Source organism: Pleurodeles waltl, chromosome 9 (genome assembly GCF_031143425.1).
Source record: "Pleurodeles waltl isolate 20211129_DDA chromosome 9, aPleWal1.hap1.20221129, whole genome shotgun sequence".
NCBI classification, from domain to species: Eukaryota; Metazoa; Chordata; class Amphibia; order Caudata; family Salamandridae; genus Pleurodeles; species Pleurodeles waltl.
Genome location: NC_090448.1, coordinates 880,665,991 through 880,683,604, shown reverse-complemented (window position 1 = coordinate 880,683,604; position 17,614 = coordinate 880,665,991). Strand labels below are relative to the sequence as shown.

General features: G+C 42.6%; 1 protein-coding gene across 2 annotated transcripts in view; it reads left to right on the top strand.

The window, feature by feature from the left end:
• The window catches only part of FBLN5 (fibulin 5), a 250,350-nt gene extending 241,585 nt beyond the window's left edge, over positions 1 to 8,765 (top strand). For both annotated transcript variants that reach the window (XM_069208195.1, XM_069208194.1), the window contains exon 11: positions 5,432 to 8,765. In XM_069208195.1, coding sequence (XP_069064296.1) covers positions 5,432 to 5,593 — 162 coding nt within the window. In that variant the 3' untranslated portion in view covers positions 5,594 to 8,765. The remainder of the gene's footprint in view (positions 1 to 5,431) is intronic.
• The last annotated feature ends 8,849 nt before the right edge of the window (positions 8,766 to 17,614 follow it).

Sequence of the window (17,614 nt, the reverse complement as noted above, 5' to 3'; positions counted from 1 at the left end):
CAATAGTCACAAAAATGTATGCACACAGATTATTCTGATTAATACTGTACCAGGTGGGCTTCATAAATGACGGGTAGAGGAGAGTGGCAGATGAGTAGCCCATCTCATGGAGAAAGGATTTTGCAAACATATTCCACCTGTCTTTTTAAGCTGGGACAAAGAGGTGTTCAATAGGGTCAGCCAGAAATGCATGAAAGCTGCCCTAAAACAAACTGGACTGGGATCCAGAATGATGGGTTGGACAATGGCTAACTACAAGAGCTCATAAGCTAGAGTGACACAAAATGGCTTGGCATCACAGAAGTAGATCCTGTAGAGGATAATGAGATAAGGATGCCATCTGTTACCTCTCTTCTGTGATTTAGCAGTAGAACATTTAGGGCCTGATTTAGTTCTTGGCGGAGGGGAATACTCCATCACAAACATGACGGTTATCCTGCCTGCCTTACTATGATCCCATTTTATCAAGTGGAGATTGAAATAAGGTGGAAGGGATATCCGTCACGTTTGTGCTGGGGGAATCCCCTCCAGGATCTAAATCAGGTCCTCAGTTATTAAAAACTGTCAAAATCCATCAATAACTGGAATAGCATTCAGAGCAGAACAACATAAGCTCTGCCTGTTCAAAGATGATGTCTTATTAATCCTAGCTAAACTGCAAATGTCATTGCAGGCAAATTGAAGAGCTACTGAGAGACTTTGAAAAGGTTGCAGGGTCTACATTTGCCAAAGTAAGTCAGAGATCGTAAGCCTAACTCTCTTGACTGGTGAGGTCCAACAAAGTTCTGCATTCTGCCCCTAATGATGGGAGGCTATCTATATAAATTACCCAGATCTTCACTTACCTAACTGTTTAGAGGCATGGTATAAAGCTAACTAGCCAAGGCTGAAGAGTTGGGTGAAAAGGGACCTTAATAGGTGGACCTTGAAATATCTACCTCATCTCTGTCAAATCCACACCCTTAAGATGAACGCATTACCTCTTGTTATCTCTCTTCCAGACTTTGCAAGTAGCCATTCAGAAAAAAATAATGTACTTGAGAAAATAAATGTCTTTTCTCTGGCCAGAGGCACCACAGGAGAAGGGAGGGCTGGGCATGCTCTGATTATTTTGCTTACTACAGGCCAGCTCAGCTGAGAATAATTGTGGAATGAACCACAAGATAAATAGAAGTAGATAGGAATGGACAGAGCCGTAGTGAGATATCAAGATGGGATCTTCCCTGGCTGGCTAAATGCCAGAGGCCGTGTAACACTTACCTTTCTATTAAAGAATATGCAGTTCTGGAAATCTGGGATAAAGCAACACATGTGGGAAGACTGACATTGTTCCATTTTCCCAGTAGCCTGATAAATGGCAACCCCTCATTTCCCCCAGCAATGCAAAAAGAAACTTTCAAAAAATTGAAAATAGTAGAATGTCAAACTCTTTCTGATTAATTTGTCTAGGGGTGATAAAATGTTCAAGCAGTGTAGGAAAGACTCCAAGATCATGGAGAGAGGTAGGTTAAAATGTCCATATATATCCAAATCCACATACTTCCTTCAACATTAGGAACTAGTACAATACACCCAAACGCACACACACACACAAACACACTGTCTGTAGACCTCGCACACTACTTAAATTAGACCCAGACATACCACACTGGTAAGTAGAATAATTATTCTCAACTCTACATAACAGTACTAACTCCCTTGTAAAAAACAAAATGAATGTAAGGTTTAAATAATGAGCGCTGTGTTATATAGTTGCTGAAGAGTTTCAATTTATCTCATCATGGAGGTTTCCTTGTTGATGCGGTAAGAGGGGATTCTGGAATGTGGAGTGGTGTGCCTGGGGTTCGTTGCCTGTATGCTGAAGCTCTATAAATGCAGTTTGCCTGCTGTTGTGGACTGCCACCTCTTAAAAGTGGTGACAAGGATGGGATGTACAACGTTTAGTAAACATGATTAGTGTTATGCATTGGATGCAGTAGGGAACGGAAGACAATGGTGACCATTTCTTTGTTTACATTTGTTACTTTAACTGGGAAAGGGTCTAAACTCCTTGAGGTGTCTATGCTGATTAGTGTTATGAATTGGATTCACTAAGGGAAGGAAGACAAAGGTGACCACTTTCTTTGTTCACCATTGTATTCTACAAGAAGAAATCATCTGAGAGCAAATGATCAACAGGATATCTAATGTAAAACTACAGAAACAATTGCTTGGTTTGCAAGATCGTTCATTATAGAAATCTATATGTATTGCACAGCACATGGAGAATACATCTTGATATGTCAAGGAACTGAATAAGGGTAAAGAAAGTGTAAAAGAGGAGCAGTATGAAACATGTGTAGTGAAGACCAGATATAAATCAGTCAAGAAAAATTTGATATCGGAATCATAGTGTGAAGTTGAGAAGACACATTATTGCAGATGTGGAAGTATGAAACATCTAGCTGAATTTAATGCATGTCCCGCTCTCAAAGCCAAATGTTTTTAATTTAAAAAAAATAGCTCATGTTTAATGTGTGTGCAGAATGGCGGATGGATCGAGGGAAAATGCAGTATAAATATTGTTGGAGAACTTAAAGACAACCATACCGATCCATATTTGGACAAGGGCAAATACGATGTCAAAGTTCTAGTGGTGTGTGGGGTGGATGTGCAAGAACATGAAAGAAGTGTATGTGAAAATGTTTATCACCACTAAATGTATGTTAAAGATAAATGGGGGAGAAGTGAACATGTGGGCTGATTCTTGTTCGCATTTTACCTTAATAGACAATGCATGGGAACATTTGGAAAATAATGGATTGGCTCCTACTGATGGAGAACCCGTTGGTTATTGTAGTGCTAAATTACCGGTTTAGACATATTTTACTGCAGAGTAGGAATATCACGATAGAAAAGCTGTAGGTAAAGCCTACATGTTACTCATTTCAGAAAACGTGGTTGGTAAGTGCAGTCAAGATTCCAAATGTATTTTCTGAGAGGTTGGGTTGTTTGCGCAAATTTGATAATCTTATTATTTTGAAAAAGGGTTCTATGCTGAAGGTGCACAAAGTGTGCAATTTGCATTTGGCTTTACATGAGTAAATGAGAGATGAGTTGAAGTGGTTAAGTGAGTTAAGAGTTATTGAGCCATTGAATCTTTGGAATGGCGTAGTTCTATAGTTTTGGCCAGTAAATTGCGCATGTGTGTGGACCTGAGTGATCTAAATGACAACATTTGGGTGAATAGGCATCCACTTCCCTCCATTGATGAAGTGCTTATGAGTGTTACTGGTGCCAAGTGTTTTACCACTTTAGATTTGTTGAATGCATAAAACCACGTTTGCTTACACCCTGAATCCTGGCATTCAACATCATTTGTGACTCCGGAGGGTGCTTGTCAGTTCATCTGCATACCTTTTGGTTCAGCTTCGGCATCAACGATCTTCCAGAAGGCCGTGCAGGGAGTATTAAAGCATACTAAAACTCTTTAGGAAATAATACTAATCATCTAAAGAACTGACCAGCATGAGTTAAAATGGCTTTCTAAAAAGTCAAACAAAGCCTCTAATGTCCAGAACAGCCTATATAAAGTTGGCTTCAAAGTTTAATCTTAAGTTTCCATTAGGCCACTGCAAAACCATATATAAACAACACAATGAATGCACAAATACAACCGTAGCTAAATCTTCATAAGCAACATCACACTACAAAACTACACAACATTGTACAAACTTTCTTGGAGGATGAGCAAAGACTTTATTTGTGTGTTTTGTGATAATGTCAATGGTTTTCCAGGGTTCAGCTAACTCTGGACATCTCTGTGCATTGAATTAATCAATCTTCTTCTTTTAGATCTTGCTTAAGATAGTGCATGCACTCTCTGTTTAGAGACATTTTGTGAGCTCACACTGGGCTTAGTCTCTGCCCATTACATTCCATTGGTTGGCGCTATTGTTGGTCTCATTTGCTTTCTTCTAATTCATTAGTGCATGCAAGATTCACTTCCTCTTCTTGGGTTTGTCCTTCCCCTGGAGAATGGACCCATTACTTGTGTCCTTTCACGTCTCCGTTTTTTTCTGCAAATTTTCTATTTTTTTAAAAAACTCTCTAAGCTAGTGTGCTGTGTTTTCCTGCTTCCTCCTTCGTGTACATCTTCCCCTCCAACATGCTTGCTGCCTGTGGGCTTTCCGTACTGCTCTTGTGTGCTCATACCATCCCTGTGCTGCTTTTTCACTCAAGGGCCTCCCCCTCGGAGTCACTCAGGCCAGGTGCTATGCTAAGGGGCCCCCCTGGAGCTTGCCCCCCCAGGGGCTGCAGGGGCCTTTGTTACGCCACTGTGATTGATGCAAACACTGTCACCTCCTGTAACTCTGGGTTTCCTTTCACAAATGCTGCATATCACTACAAAGTCTGCTCAATGATGGAAATAAATTAACGAAAATGCTTTCTGTATTGAATGCCTATAAGGGTTAAAGAATGCAGATAGGAGTTAAAGAACTGAATGCGACAAACATAAATGGCATTTCCTCTTATGCAGAATGACACACCAAATACCTATCAGAGAGTAATACTCCTCTGGGAGGAGTCAGAGGCCGCTCCATCAGTTTTTTTTCAAAATTGTGAATAATATGTCACCAGACAAAGGGGCAGCTCCTCCGCTATGGTGGAGGAACGTCGCCGCCACCTGCCAGCAGCAGCGTCGCCACCACCTGCCAGCAGCAGCAGCTACAAAACCTTTACTATAAAATGATAATAAACTTTGTTTATTATTGTTTTATTGCAAAAGGGGTGGGGGCATGGGGCCGTGACTAGACAAAGAGGGAGTGCAGAGCACTCCCCCTCAGTGCGCATGTGTGTTTGGTCGGCCGCCTTGGGCTGGTCAAACACACATACGCACTGGGCTTTCTCCAACCTAGCAACGCAGGCACTGCTTTGCTGGGTTGGAGAGAGCAGGCAGAGACTTGCTGTCGGCCTCAGAGAGCCTGGCTGGGTGCTCCGTCCAATCCTAATGCAGCTTTCGTGATGCCAGGTTTGGGAGCCTGTGCCTGCAGTTGACGAGCCTGATCATAGCAGAAAGGCGCAAAAGGTACTTTAAAAAAAATATATAATAATATGTTTTTTTGTCCTTGTGCCTTTCCCCCACGCGTCACACCTCCCCGTCCCTTTTCCCTCCGCCACTGAGCAGACAGCCACAACTAAAATGGGACTGATTAAACTGAGTAGGTTGTTTTGGTATGCATTTTTATTCTGAGAGGGGAATGATCTTATGGGTCTGATTTAGAGAGGTGTGTAAAAGCATTTCATGAGAATCAATGAAAACAACTTACAGATATGGAGTCATTCCTTTTGAAGTCATTGATGTTTATGCAGCAGCAATACACAACTGTTATTAGAAACTCATTCGAAACGCCCAGGAAATTCATGCATGCCTCTGTTGTTTTCCCCACAGCAAACAGGCCCCATAAGTGCCACCCTGGTGATGACTCGTCCCATCAAAGGGCCTCGCGACATCACGCTGGATCTGGAAATGGTCACCGTCAACACTGTTGTCAACTTCAGAGGAAGCTCAGTCATTAGGCTGACGATATTCATCTCCCCTCACTCATTTTAAATCAGGCATTTCTCCTTAAAATAAGAGACATTGTTCCGCTTTTGTTGAAATTTTGTTTTATTAAAACCTTTTCCAACTCGGTAACTCAAAATTAAAAAAAGAGAAAGCTACAAATTTCACAATGGGCATTGGGCCAGGATCGCCTGTTTGGAAGAGTCATTTTCCTTCTCTCTTCAACTATGCAATTTTTTATGTCAGTCTCAGCAGATCCCCAAATGTTGGTCAATTTCGCAGGTTGTTTTGAAATCTTTATACGTTTTAATTTCTTATAAAAAGATTAATATGGATTTAGGTGGTGATAACTTTGAAATGTAAACGATGTTCAACAATAAAGGTACCAGAGGAATGATGTGGAACAAATGGGATTTGCTACTGAATTGGTGAAAGGTGATTTTCGGTCAGGGATTGGAACAGAAGGACAGTGTGTTCCTCACCGGCTTTAAATCCTTAGCTATGATCCGTGGTGAGAATTCTGGCTTGTGGATGGAATCAGAAAATCTAAGGCCCAAAGTTACTAACGCTTTTCACAGGTCTAGTGTCACCCAAAGCAGCAGAAGAAGTTGTTTACCAATGCAAAATAGGTTCGGTGCTCGAAAGATGCCTTTTTCACAGTGTTGAATCCTCTCTGTGCCTCTTTACATAAAGGGTTCGTGTCTCGCGGTGGCTCAGTGCAGACAGCCATAGAAGGTAATCTGACCAGACTTTGTGTAAAAAGTTGAAATCCACTGGAAGTTGATGCAAACAAGGGAGGATGTGTTGTTTTCTCCCAGAAACTAATTGATTTTATTTGTGATCCAGCGCATAGAAGACATAAATGAGTTACCCAATTTTTCGGTTGTCTGCAGATAGGAATTTGTACTAGAGGGTTATGGCCCAGGTGCAAGGCTATATGTTGTGCAAAGCAGCCTGTTTGTGGGCCAGAATTGATGATGATGACACCAGCAGTCGGCCAGTCTTTGTATATATGACTCTGTGCTGTTTGCCATACATGCAGCACAGGGCTCTATATTTGTATGCCTTATGTGTAGCAAGACAACTTTGTAAATTTGAGCCTAAAGGTTTTCAGTTCAGCACAAATTCTGCACGGAAAGCCTGTTTCTGAAGAAGTCCTGAAGGACTTGAAAAAATTGATTTCTATTATATTTTATTAGCTTGTTGTATAATGCAACGTTCTCAAAAAGATGCTTTAGGACTGGGTCTGATGTGGTGTTTTCTTATGAAAGATGAATCAGTTCAATGTAAATGTCTCTTAAGAATTTTCTTGAAACCAGCGTTGGTGATAATACAGGATGGCATTCCTCAGGTGTGATCCTAATTGGAATTAGGAGAAACCATTTGTATCCTTTTTCTGTTTCTTGAACAGATTTAGGCCCGAAACGTGACAGATATCCTGTCTCCCTTATTACAGGTGTATGACATCCTACTGCAGAGAAGCAGAGGTTTGAGGTGCACATAGTTAAATAGAGAGTTGGAACAGGACAACAGGATGGAGCAGGGTCAGCAAAAAAAGAGAGAGAAGGAGATAGTTGAAAGGATGCAATGAAGGGGCACAAGCAGGCACTGGTAGACACAGTCAAACATGTAAATGAACAGAGCAGTGGGGTGGCAAACAATTGGGAAGCATGGAGAAAGCAAAGAGAGAAAGGCAGAGATCATATTTCTATATACACTGCAATTCAAGGTCTTGACATAAGCAGTTAACATCTGCAACTCATCCAATTAAAATACAGAGATCAAAATGTTCCTGAGGTCGCAAACATAAGAATAGGATGGAAAGCCATTGAATCACAAGCAGAGAACTGAGGTAGATAGGAAAGCGATTGAGTTGGAGCTGGAGGAAGCTCTAAAGCCAACCCTAAGACTATTGAGAGATAATGGGTCTGTTTCAGCATTTAAAACTGTCTTGGGCAAGACCTAAGATCAAACACAACTTGTCTCTCATATAGTGAGGGAGCCAACACATTTCTGCTTTTTCACCATGTTTGTCAGGCTCATTAGTCAGAACTAGAAATGTAACCTTACCGAAAGATAAGACCCAGATGTGTGCACATTATTAACTCCAGTCCCTATACAGATCTATCCTAACCTGGCTTGATGCTGTAGCTGTATATTCCAGCTAGACCATGGCCGTCACACACCTGAGAGACCGCCTGTGCCGTCCATATATGGAGTTCATGCAGGGCCAGTGGGTGAAAACAGCGTTTCCGCCAACCGACCCTGCGGTGAACAGGGCTTAACATTGGAGCCGGCTCGTAATTGCGCCAGCGGCAATGTAGCTGTGCGGAGGGTGCAGCAGCACCCGTTGTGCATTCCACTGCCTGTAATTCGGGCAGTGGAATGCACGACAGGGCTGTGCATGCAGCCCCTGCACTGCCCATGCCAAGTGCCTGGGCAGTGCAGGGGCCCCCAGGGGGCCTCCGATGCCCCCATTCCACCAGCCTTTCCATTGCGGTGTAACCGCCATGAAAAGGCTGACGGTATAGGGACTTGTAATCGCTGCCCTGGCGGATTACAATCGCCGGGACCGCCAGGCTGCCGGCAACTTTATAGTATCGGCTGTCTGACCATGGCGGGTCCGTCACAGTCGTAATGTGGTGGTTCTACAGCCACGACTGCAGCGGTCCGATTGCCACCGTGACTCTGGCGGTCTCAAGATCGCCAGAATTATAGTGAGGGTACATATGCTCAATCCAGCACAGTTGTTCTATCTAAACCTTAGTATACATTTCCATTTTAGAACTTTATGTCTGACTAGATCTTTAGTCTACATTTTCAATCCACAATAGTGATTCTGTCTAGATACATTCCGAGTCTACAAGGGAAGTTCTGTCTCGATCTTTAGTCTGCATTCCCAGATTCAACAGTAGTTCTGCCTAGCTCCAAGCCCACTTTTCAACTCACGCTAGTTCTGTCTAGACCTTTAGTCTACATTCTCAGTCCACAACAATAGTTCTGTAGAGATCTTTTAGATTCCCACATAGTACACCTAAACCAATTCAGTGATACATATAACTCCTCTTAGTAATATATGGGTGTGTATGTTGTGCATACGTCTTTTACCATGAAATGGCCAAATATCTATTGTTCCATTTATCATTTTAGACTGAAATTTCCATGCTAATGTAGTCTCCCATTTAATTGTTTCCTTTCAATAAAGAGTACTAAAGAGTAACATTTTTGGAACACACCATGTTCCAACCATCTACTTTCTGTCTATATTAAAACGTTTCCTAATTAATCAGTGAAAGGAAAGTCCTAGTTTCATGAGAATTGTGCTACATTTGAGTATTGTGCTACATTGTCTTTCATATTAAAATAAGCAACTAAGCTAAGAAAGAAAACAAGAGAAAGTGCCCTCCCTGTAAACCTGTGAGAGGTCAAACAGCAGCCAGAACCATATTTCCAAGTCAATGAATTGTGAAGCACCCACTGCTACCTAAGCAGTTAGTAAGCCTGCTTTCTTATGGGCAAACCAATCATTTTAGAGACCATTTATAATTCATCCTGTAATTCCAGCAAAAGAGTTGACAGCATGAAACCTTCCGTTGAAAGTCTTGGTAGTTTACATCTTATTGAAGGAGGGGTCAAATAGAAATAGGTAATATATTGTAACAAATTCAAAATATGACTCAGATTGGGTAGATACAACCATTTCCTGATGATTGTCTCATAAGAGCCCATCTGTCTTGCCTTACCCCACAGAAGTATTAATTTAATCCAGTCAATCATAGTGGTAAATAATGCATAGCTAACACAACCCTCCACCCGAGAGAAATTCAATAATCACTTTCACTTTTTTTTTAGGTCTGATGTTAGGGAACACCTTTTGGTGTGACAAAAATTATATGTATCATATCCTTACTTTCGGGGCTTTCTAAGAGCCCTCTACATTCATTGATCTATTGACTGAAAAATAAATAAATAAATAAATAATAAATACATTGCTTTTAGTCACTGTTTTTCGGTCTGGTATTAGCCAAGCCCTTTTGATTTTACTAAAATTGGATGATAATATGCAATAGTGAATTTTATCCAACCTTCTTCATCCATTAGTCTGTTAATGTGTCATTCATATTTTTCTTCCATCCACTATAGCATACACCATGGGGCTTTGATTCTGCTCTCATGAGTTCATTCTGCGTTCTGCTCTTTCCCAAGGAACACATTTGCCCTCAAAGTAGTTCTCTGTGAGGGACTAATATGGCCATGAGTGCTTGTTGCATACAAAAAAATATTTTTACGTTATCAATGTTTTTATATTGGCAAACGCTGAGCAGCTCCTAGCCCTACAATAAAGTTTTACAAAAAAAGTTTTGACAAAGCCAAAATACTGGTAGCCAGTGACAGACCTATTGGCTATACAAATGCTGGTTGTTAACCAGTGATAAACTATATACAGCTTTGCCACATTTTTTAAAGCTTCAAGCAGAGCATCAGGGCATGTATGCGGCAACCTAGGAAGTCATGACCCCAGAACAACAGATGCCTATCATTATGGCCACATTACTATTTTGTAGGAGACTGGGTGGAACAAACAAGAAACAACTTCAAACCGAAGAAGAAACAGCTTCCTTACTCCTGGTGTATCTTCCCCAAGGGTAGATCCATGTCAGAACCTCCAGTATAAGCCCCGCTCTAACTTTAGAATAACACGTGCCTCAATTACATCACTCTCCATCCCTCTTAGCCTTTGCTAAAAGGCACTGATTACGTCGACCCAGGAAAAACATATTTTTGTCCTGTTGGGTCACTTTCAGTCTAACGGGGAGGCCTCAAACCCTTAAGCAACTAAATCCACCTTAATGTTTATCAGTGCTTTCCTTCTAACATGAGTCTAGAAAAAGGAGGAGTCTACTACCTTCCAGTAACAGTGTTTTTCTCCATATTACAGACCATAGCACTCTTTCAAGGTGTTCAGAAGACTTGGCAGTCACTGTTAGTGTCTCTCATTATCCCTCCTACCACTTAAAGTTCCAGATCTTGTGGAGCATCTAAAAGGCCATTTATCACAATTGACATCACTTCAGCCAGCGGTTCCCCAGCAATTATGCGGAGGAGCCTAGCACAGCTAGAAAAGCATACTCTTCTGATTCTCAAGTGCTCCCAATTTAGGTCCTCATTACGTCTTTGGCTGTCTTTTACAAAGACCGCCAAAGCTGCGGGTGCCAGAAGACTGCCAGTGCTGGCGGTCTTCCGCCCACCATATTATGAGTACTGCAGGATTTTGGGTGGAAATCCTGCAGTAGTCATGCTGGTGGTCAGAGGCGCATGGGTGGTTCCACCACCGGCCCCACCCCGCCAAAAGGACTCCACCAGCTGTATTACGACCTGTAATATGGCCTGGCGGTGTCCTGATGGCAGGGCACTGCCGGTGGTGGAAGCGCCCGTTCCCTGCTGGACGACCTCCTCTCTGGACAAGGCAAGTCGGGCATCCGACAGGGGAAGGGGTGGGAGGGTGTTGTGTGTGAGGTGGTGTTGTCTGCATTTGTGCATGTAAGTGTGTATGCATGTGTGTATGGGTGTGTGTATGTGTGTTTGAATGCGTGTATGAATGTTGAAGTGAATGCGTGGATGTATGCATGTGTGTGAGTGCGTGTATAAATGTTGAAGTGAATGCATGTGAGTGAGTGCATGTATGTCAGTGTTGGTGAATGAGTGTATGCGGGGTGCGTGTGGGTGTCTGTGTGCATGTATGGAGGGGTGGGGGTGGTGTACTTGAAGGGAGGGTGGGGGGTGCCGTACTAGGAGGGGGTGGTGTGCACTGTACTAGAAGGGGGTGGGAGTTCTGGAATGGAGGGGGTGGGAGGGTTTGGGCTTGCTGGGGGGGTGGGGGAGTCGTCTGCCAGTGACAGGAAAGAAATTTCCTGTCACTGGTAACCTTTCCGCCAGGGTTTTTGTGGTGGTGCTACCGCCACAGAACCCCTAGTGGAAAGTCAACTCCTAATACCGCTGGCGGTCTTCATTGGACCACCAGGTCCGAGATGCTAATCTCCGGCCCGGCAGGTCCAACCGCCCTGGTGGTATGAGTGGGGATGTGGCGGGTTGGCAGAGACCAACCCGCCACACTCATAATGTGACAGACTTCACCGGCAGTCTGTTTACGGTGGGACGGCCACTGAAAGTCTGGCGGTCATGAGACCGCCAGATTCGTAATGAGGGCCTTAGAATCCAGTAATATCATGCTTTATAGTGCACAGTCAACATTCCATCAAAAGCCTAATTAACCAACTTTTCTTGGCATTCCGGCAACAAATCTGAGCAGTTGAGACTGCTGCTTCCGTCTCTAACCCCATTGTATGTTTTGAATAACTTTCTACCTTCTCACCCATTGCTCTCACAGTGGCCTCCATTTGCCAGTCTTCTTTCTGAGATCAAAATACAGGCTGTAAAAGGAGTCCAACAGCAGCTTCTCCCCTTTTGTCATCTCTGACTTACTAGGAGAGTCATCAGAGATATTGTTCTTCCCTTTCATGAGAGTGGAAGTGCACGGTTTGAAAAGCTCTTCCTTTTGTTGTCTTCTGTCAGCAATTATACGTGTAAAGGAGGAAGCCGCCATGTAGAAATGATCAGCAAATCAAAAGGAATAAATGTCAGCACTCGCAACTCACTAGATTTGGGAAGATAAAACATGATGGCAGAGTAACAGTGTCCAAGAGCATTTCTTTGGTTCTATTCTGGATACCTCTGCATTAGTTTGAAGAGCTGAATGATTAGCATGTAAATCTGAAAAAATGTTTCCTGACAGCAAAAGCCTATGTAGAAGATATGGAGATATAACGAAGCTATGCAAATGTGTCCCAGAAGATACCAAAATAATAATAAATCTGAGGAGAAAATGTGGCTGAATATAGTAATATAATTTTGCGGTCTTCAAAAATCAGCCAGACTAATGTTATGAAATTAAAACATGAGAAAATACTGTTCAATGGTGTTGTTTAGTTGTTGTCTCTTACTATTTTTCACAGGATCATTTTTAGAAGATAAACAATGTCAAAGGTGAAAGGTAAAATGAACACCTCAATATCAGGTTACCACACAGTGTAGACCATGAATATGAAAAAGTTCTGCAATAACATTGTTGCTGCTTGTTGTACTGATGGTACACTCTTCAAGATAAAAAAGGCACACTGTAGGCAACCTATAACCACCAGAATGCCATCATGTTAATCGTTTACTGGTAATTTAGCAATGAATTGAAATCTAATATCTTGCCACCAGCCCGACTGTGCTGTAAATAGAAGAAGGGGTACACCAGCTTTAGAAGTTCTTACCTAACCTTTGACACATATTTAGGGAATCTGGTTTTCAGTTTTTATATTTATATTTATTCAGTGTTTCCATAATTATTGCAGCACAATTTATAAATTACTCATTCCAAATATGCAAACAGTTTTTTCATTTCTTATCTAAAATGTAGATTTTACTGTTGCCAATTTTTATAGCCGGTAAACGTGGCAGAACAATGATGTGTGCACTGTTTATACTTCATATATTAACAAAGCAGAATAAAGGGTAACCTGGGCCTGTTTCCTGTCTTTGTTTCTCTGGTCAGGAGACTACCCGCCTGCAGTTTAAAGAGGGATTAGAGATCTTCCTGCAGGCAGGTGCAGTGAGTGACTGCAAGTAGATGTTTCTGAGGTTCATAGGACCCCCTTTCACTCCTCAAGATGGTTGCCTTCAGGGGACACACTGACAGTGCTCCACCTTTTTGTGGCGTCATGCACCTCCTGCGGCCTAGTTTTCTTCTGTATTGTCGTTGTTAATACAGCATAGGTGCAAATGTGATTCCCTAATTTGCAGGAGACCTCGCCCCTCCCCTTTTCAGAATAGCACTGGCTCTAGATGCGCACCAGCAATCACTTTAGTAATACCATAGGGCCCCAGCAGCACAAAATATGGGTGCACATGCCAGTTGTGCCCCCTGAGCACTATGTGTAAAACGCCTGCATATGGTTACAGTTTGCTGGTAACTGACAGAATCCATGAAGAGGGAAGGCACTGTTGAAAAGGGGTCATAACAAAATTTGACAGGTCAAATGATACCATCCAGAGTCTCAACAAAGTTAGCGTCTGTTAGCAAACATGGAAAGTAAAGATGACTGCTTTTGAGCATTTTTATTTTCTACATTGGGCGTCAGCCGCTTGAAGTTTCTACCAATTTATGGTTTGCTGGAGACTTCCTCTTGTGAATGGATTATCCACTGCACATCAGATCTCCTGCAGCCCAGCCACCACTTTGTTGTGAGTGCCAGTCTCCCCCATTCCTCCTAGCTGTAGCTTCTGAGTCAGCACCCTACAAACTCCGCAGCATAGCCTGCATCTGTGGAAGAGCCCATCTACTGCATTAAAAAATGCCTTCCTCTCACCATTGCCAATCACCATGTGGTCTCCCAAGTATCACAGTGACACTGGTAGAGCTGGACAGACAACTAGGGGTACAAAGTAGGAGTAAGCAGGCTAATGACAGCAGCATCCTTTGACTAACTGCTGGAGTGAGAGGCCACTCAGTGGAACACCACTTAAATGTATGCTGAGGCTAAGCAGTATAAGGGTGTGACAAATTACACTGCTGATGTGAATGAGTGCCTGGTCCAAAGTTGTAGTGCTGAGACCCTGTAAAATGTGTATTTACAATAAATCCAGCAGCATCTGAGCCACAGAGCAGAAAGAACCTATACTTTGTGAAGTGTCTTAGAACTGAAAGTGTTAGGACCCTGTACTTAGGGGCGGACTTATAAAGGATATTATGGGTGTCATTTCAACCTCAGCGGTCTTTTCACAAGACTGCTGAGGGACCGCCGTGCTGAAGACTGCCCTACCTGAGTGTTTGCAAGAAATAGCAAACTACTTGTGCGTGCCATGCGTGCCCATGCCGAAATGAAGAAACCTGCAGTTGGGGTATGTAGAGTTCACACTCCCCTCCAGCCCGAATGAGGCCTCATGGAGAAGTTGAAGGCCCATCAAGTAAAAGCACAGTTGGAAAAGCCTGCCAAGACATGTTGGACAGGCAGAGAAAACAAGACAGTGCTGCACCACAACATCGAGCCATTGATCATACAAAGAAAACGCTAGAGGCAGTAACAACCAGGTACAACATAAAAGGCAGTGACAACCACGTATAACGCTAGAAGGCAGCGACAACTAGGCAGGAGAAATATATATATACTCACCAGTAAGACAACGGTCACAAATGAAGCATCACGCAATCCCCGGGTGAGACCTGCTGGAGAGGCTGGTATGTGCAAAGTAGCAAGTAGCATCCTCTAAGTTCTGTATCTCAGCTCGAGTGAGGCAACTCGAGCATAGAGCCCATTGTTATCAAAGCCAGAGTTCCTTGACATCACTATCGAGTGACAGTGAAGAGGGTGAATTCTCGAAGATCATGGCCAAAAGGGTTCAAAATGCACAATTGGTGCTTGCCGCTTGCAAAGAAGGTCAGAAACAAGTTAGCTGAGAAAGCAAAAGAACTAGTATGGACGTTGCCCCAAAATCAAACTGAAAGTGAACGACTGCCCTGTATCTTTTGTAATCAACAGTGGTGCATTGATCAACATCATGGCAGTGCAACAATTTCACAGTCTGTCACCTTTACCATGACTCAAAGCGCCAAATATGAAGGTGTACACATGGGCTGCTTCCAAACCTTTGCACAGTCAAGGATCATTCATAGCTACCCTGTGGCACAAGAAGACATCTATGCAGGCCCCAATTCACGTTCCTCAAGGTACTCCATCCAGTGCATGCCTAATTAGCTTTACAACTGCTGTTGACATGGAGCTGAAATCCATCAATTACAACCTAAATACCCAACTAGAAATTGTGAGTCAGTTCTTGTCATTGTTTCGGGGTCTAGGAAGGCTCTAAACGATGAAGGTGTAACATTAATGAAGATGTCAGGGCTGTTGCACAGCCACACCGCAGGATAGCATTTCACCTACAGGAAGCAGTCAAGTAGGAGCTAGAAGCTTTGAGGAACATGACATTATTGAGTGCGCTATCAGTCTCACACCATGGGTGTACACCATCAATGCAGTGCCAAAAAGGACAGTTGGTGTGCAGTGCGCATCTGTGTGGATGTGCACCAAGCCAAGTCTTTGAAGTATTTAGATCTTGCACCCGACCAAAGCACCTACCTCTCCCAAGGTGAGACCTCAGAGTCCAATGTTTGATCAGTACAATTGATGGTGTACCGAAAAGAGTTACGTTACTTCCAAAATCATTATGCTCCAGGTCGATCCTTAGTTACTTAAAGATTTAAAAAGAAGCCAGCCAACGTGTTTTGTTCATCACATGTGAACTTTCTCAGAGTTGTAAAGAAACGTATAAATAAAACCAATGAATGGATTCCTTAATAGGGCAAACACAACAATTCTAATGAACTCACAAATATAAACAAAAAATATTTTTACATAAAACAAACAACGTGTTTTGTTCATCACATGTGAACTTTCTCAGAGTTGTAAAGAAACGTATAAATAAAACCAATGAATGGATTCCTTAATAGGGCAAACACAACAATTCTAATGAACTCACAAATATAAACAAAAAATATTTTTACATAAAGCAAACAACAATGGACAATCCAATAACAAAAAGTGAAAAGCCGAAGGACAGACCCCCCCACAACACATACTCATATAACTCATCACATTTATATATAAGAAAACCTCTTCCATAAAATTACATAAAAACTCATAGCTCCACTTAGGATCACATAACAATCTACATATGTAGAGAAAGGAGAGATATCCATGTTGTCAGATGCTTTATTGCTAACCCAATCCCTCTGTGTATCTGACGTGCACAGATAACCATTATACTATATCATATATTGTCCATCGCTGCTATATGTTTAATGGTCATCAAAATTATTCCCATGTGTGTAGTCATCCACATCCGAGTCGATTCCAAAATTAACATAAATTCATATTAATTATATCATTTCGATTGGTTTCTGAAACCAATAATACGCAAATTAAAATTGGCATCCATACTCCCCACCAAATCTATTTGTAGTGGTGTTTTAAACATTTCCTTAAGACACTCACTACAATGTATTTACAGCTTTTAATACTACTCAATTTTCATACCATAGCGAGAGGGATAGAGGAATTTCAACTAATACCGGACTTTCGCACACTTTCTAGAATACTCCAGCCTCTAGCTTCAAGGCCTTTGTTGGACTACGTGTCTGCAGAGGACGTGGACGCGAATACCATATACCCCTGACTTCCCGGTGAAATTCTTAATGATACTCCTGCATAGCAGCAACTGGCGTGGACTATAAGAGTGGTTTGCAGCAGGGGCGCCAACAATCGGAGGCCTCTTTGAGAAAGATGAGTTCCTCCCATTTGAAGAATTCTGTCTGAGGCATGATCTACCTCTGGGTCCCTTTCTCCTGCATCGAGCAGTTATAACTACAATTTTAACAACCACAATTTGTGCGCTTTGGAGAGCTGGCATGGCGGAGCCACTACAGATGACAGGCTGTAAATATATAGTTATCTCCTTTGGAATCCTCAAAGCAGCCACCTGCTTATGCAGAAGGCTGCTAGGAGACATGTTACTCCCCTTGACTGCCCTGAGGGCCCGATGGGAGGAGGACCTGGGCATTGACATTTCTGACTGGGATTGGGAAACTATTCTTGAATGTGCCCCCAAGGTCACAGGATTGATAGACTTAAACTTATTAACTTTTATGTGTTGCACAGAGCGTATCTCACACCAGGGAGGATTAACAGATATTACGTGCAGACTGATGCAAAATGCCCCTGTTGTGGAGAGGGAGGGGTGAATTTCTCCATATGTTCTGGAGCTGTCCGGATTAGACCTGCTATTGGCAGAGGTTATGGAGAAGGAGATTCCATGCACCCTGTCCCCCTGCCTCTTGAGTTAGTTCACACACATGGCAAAGACTAAGATAACCAACAAATTTCAGGATCTGGCCTTCATCCTTGCTAAAAGGGAGGTAGCCAGGAATTGGAAGTTTGGGCTGCACACACGGGCACTTAGAACTCTGGG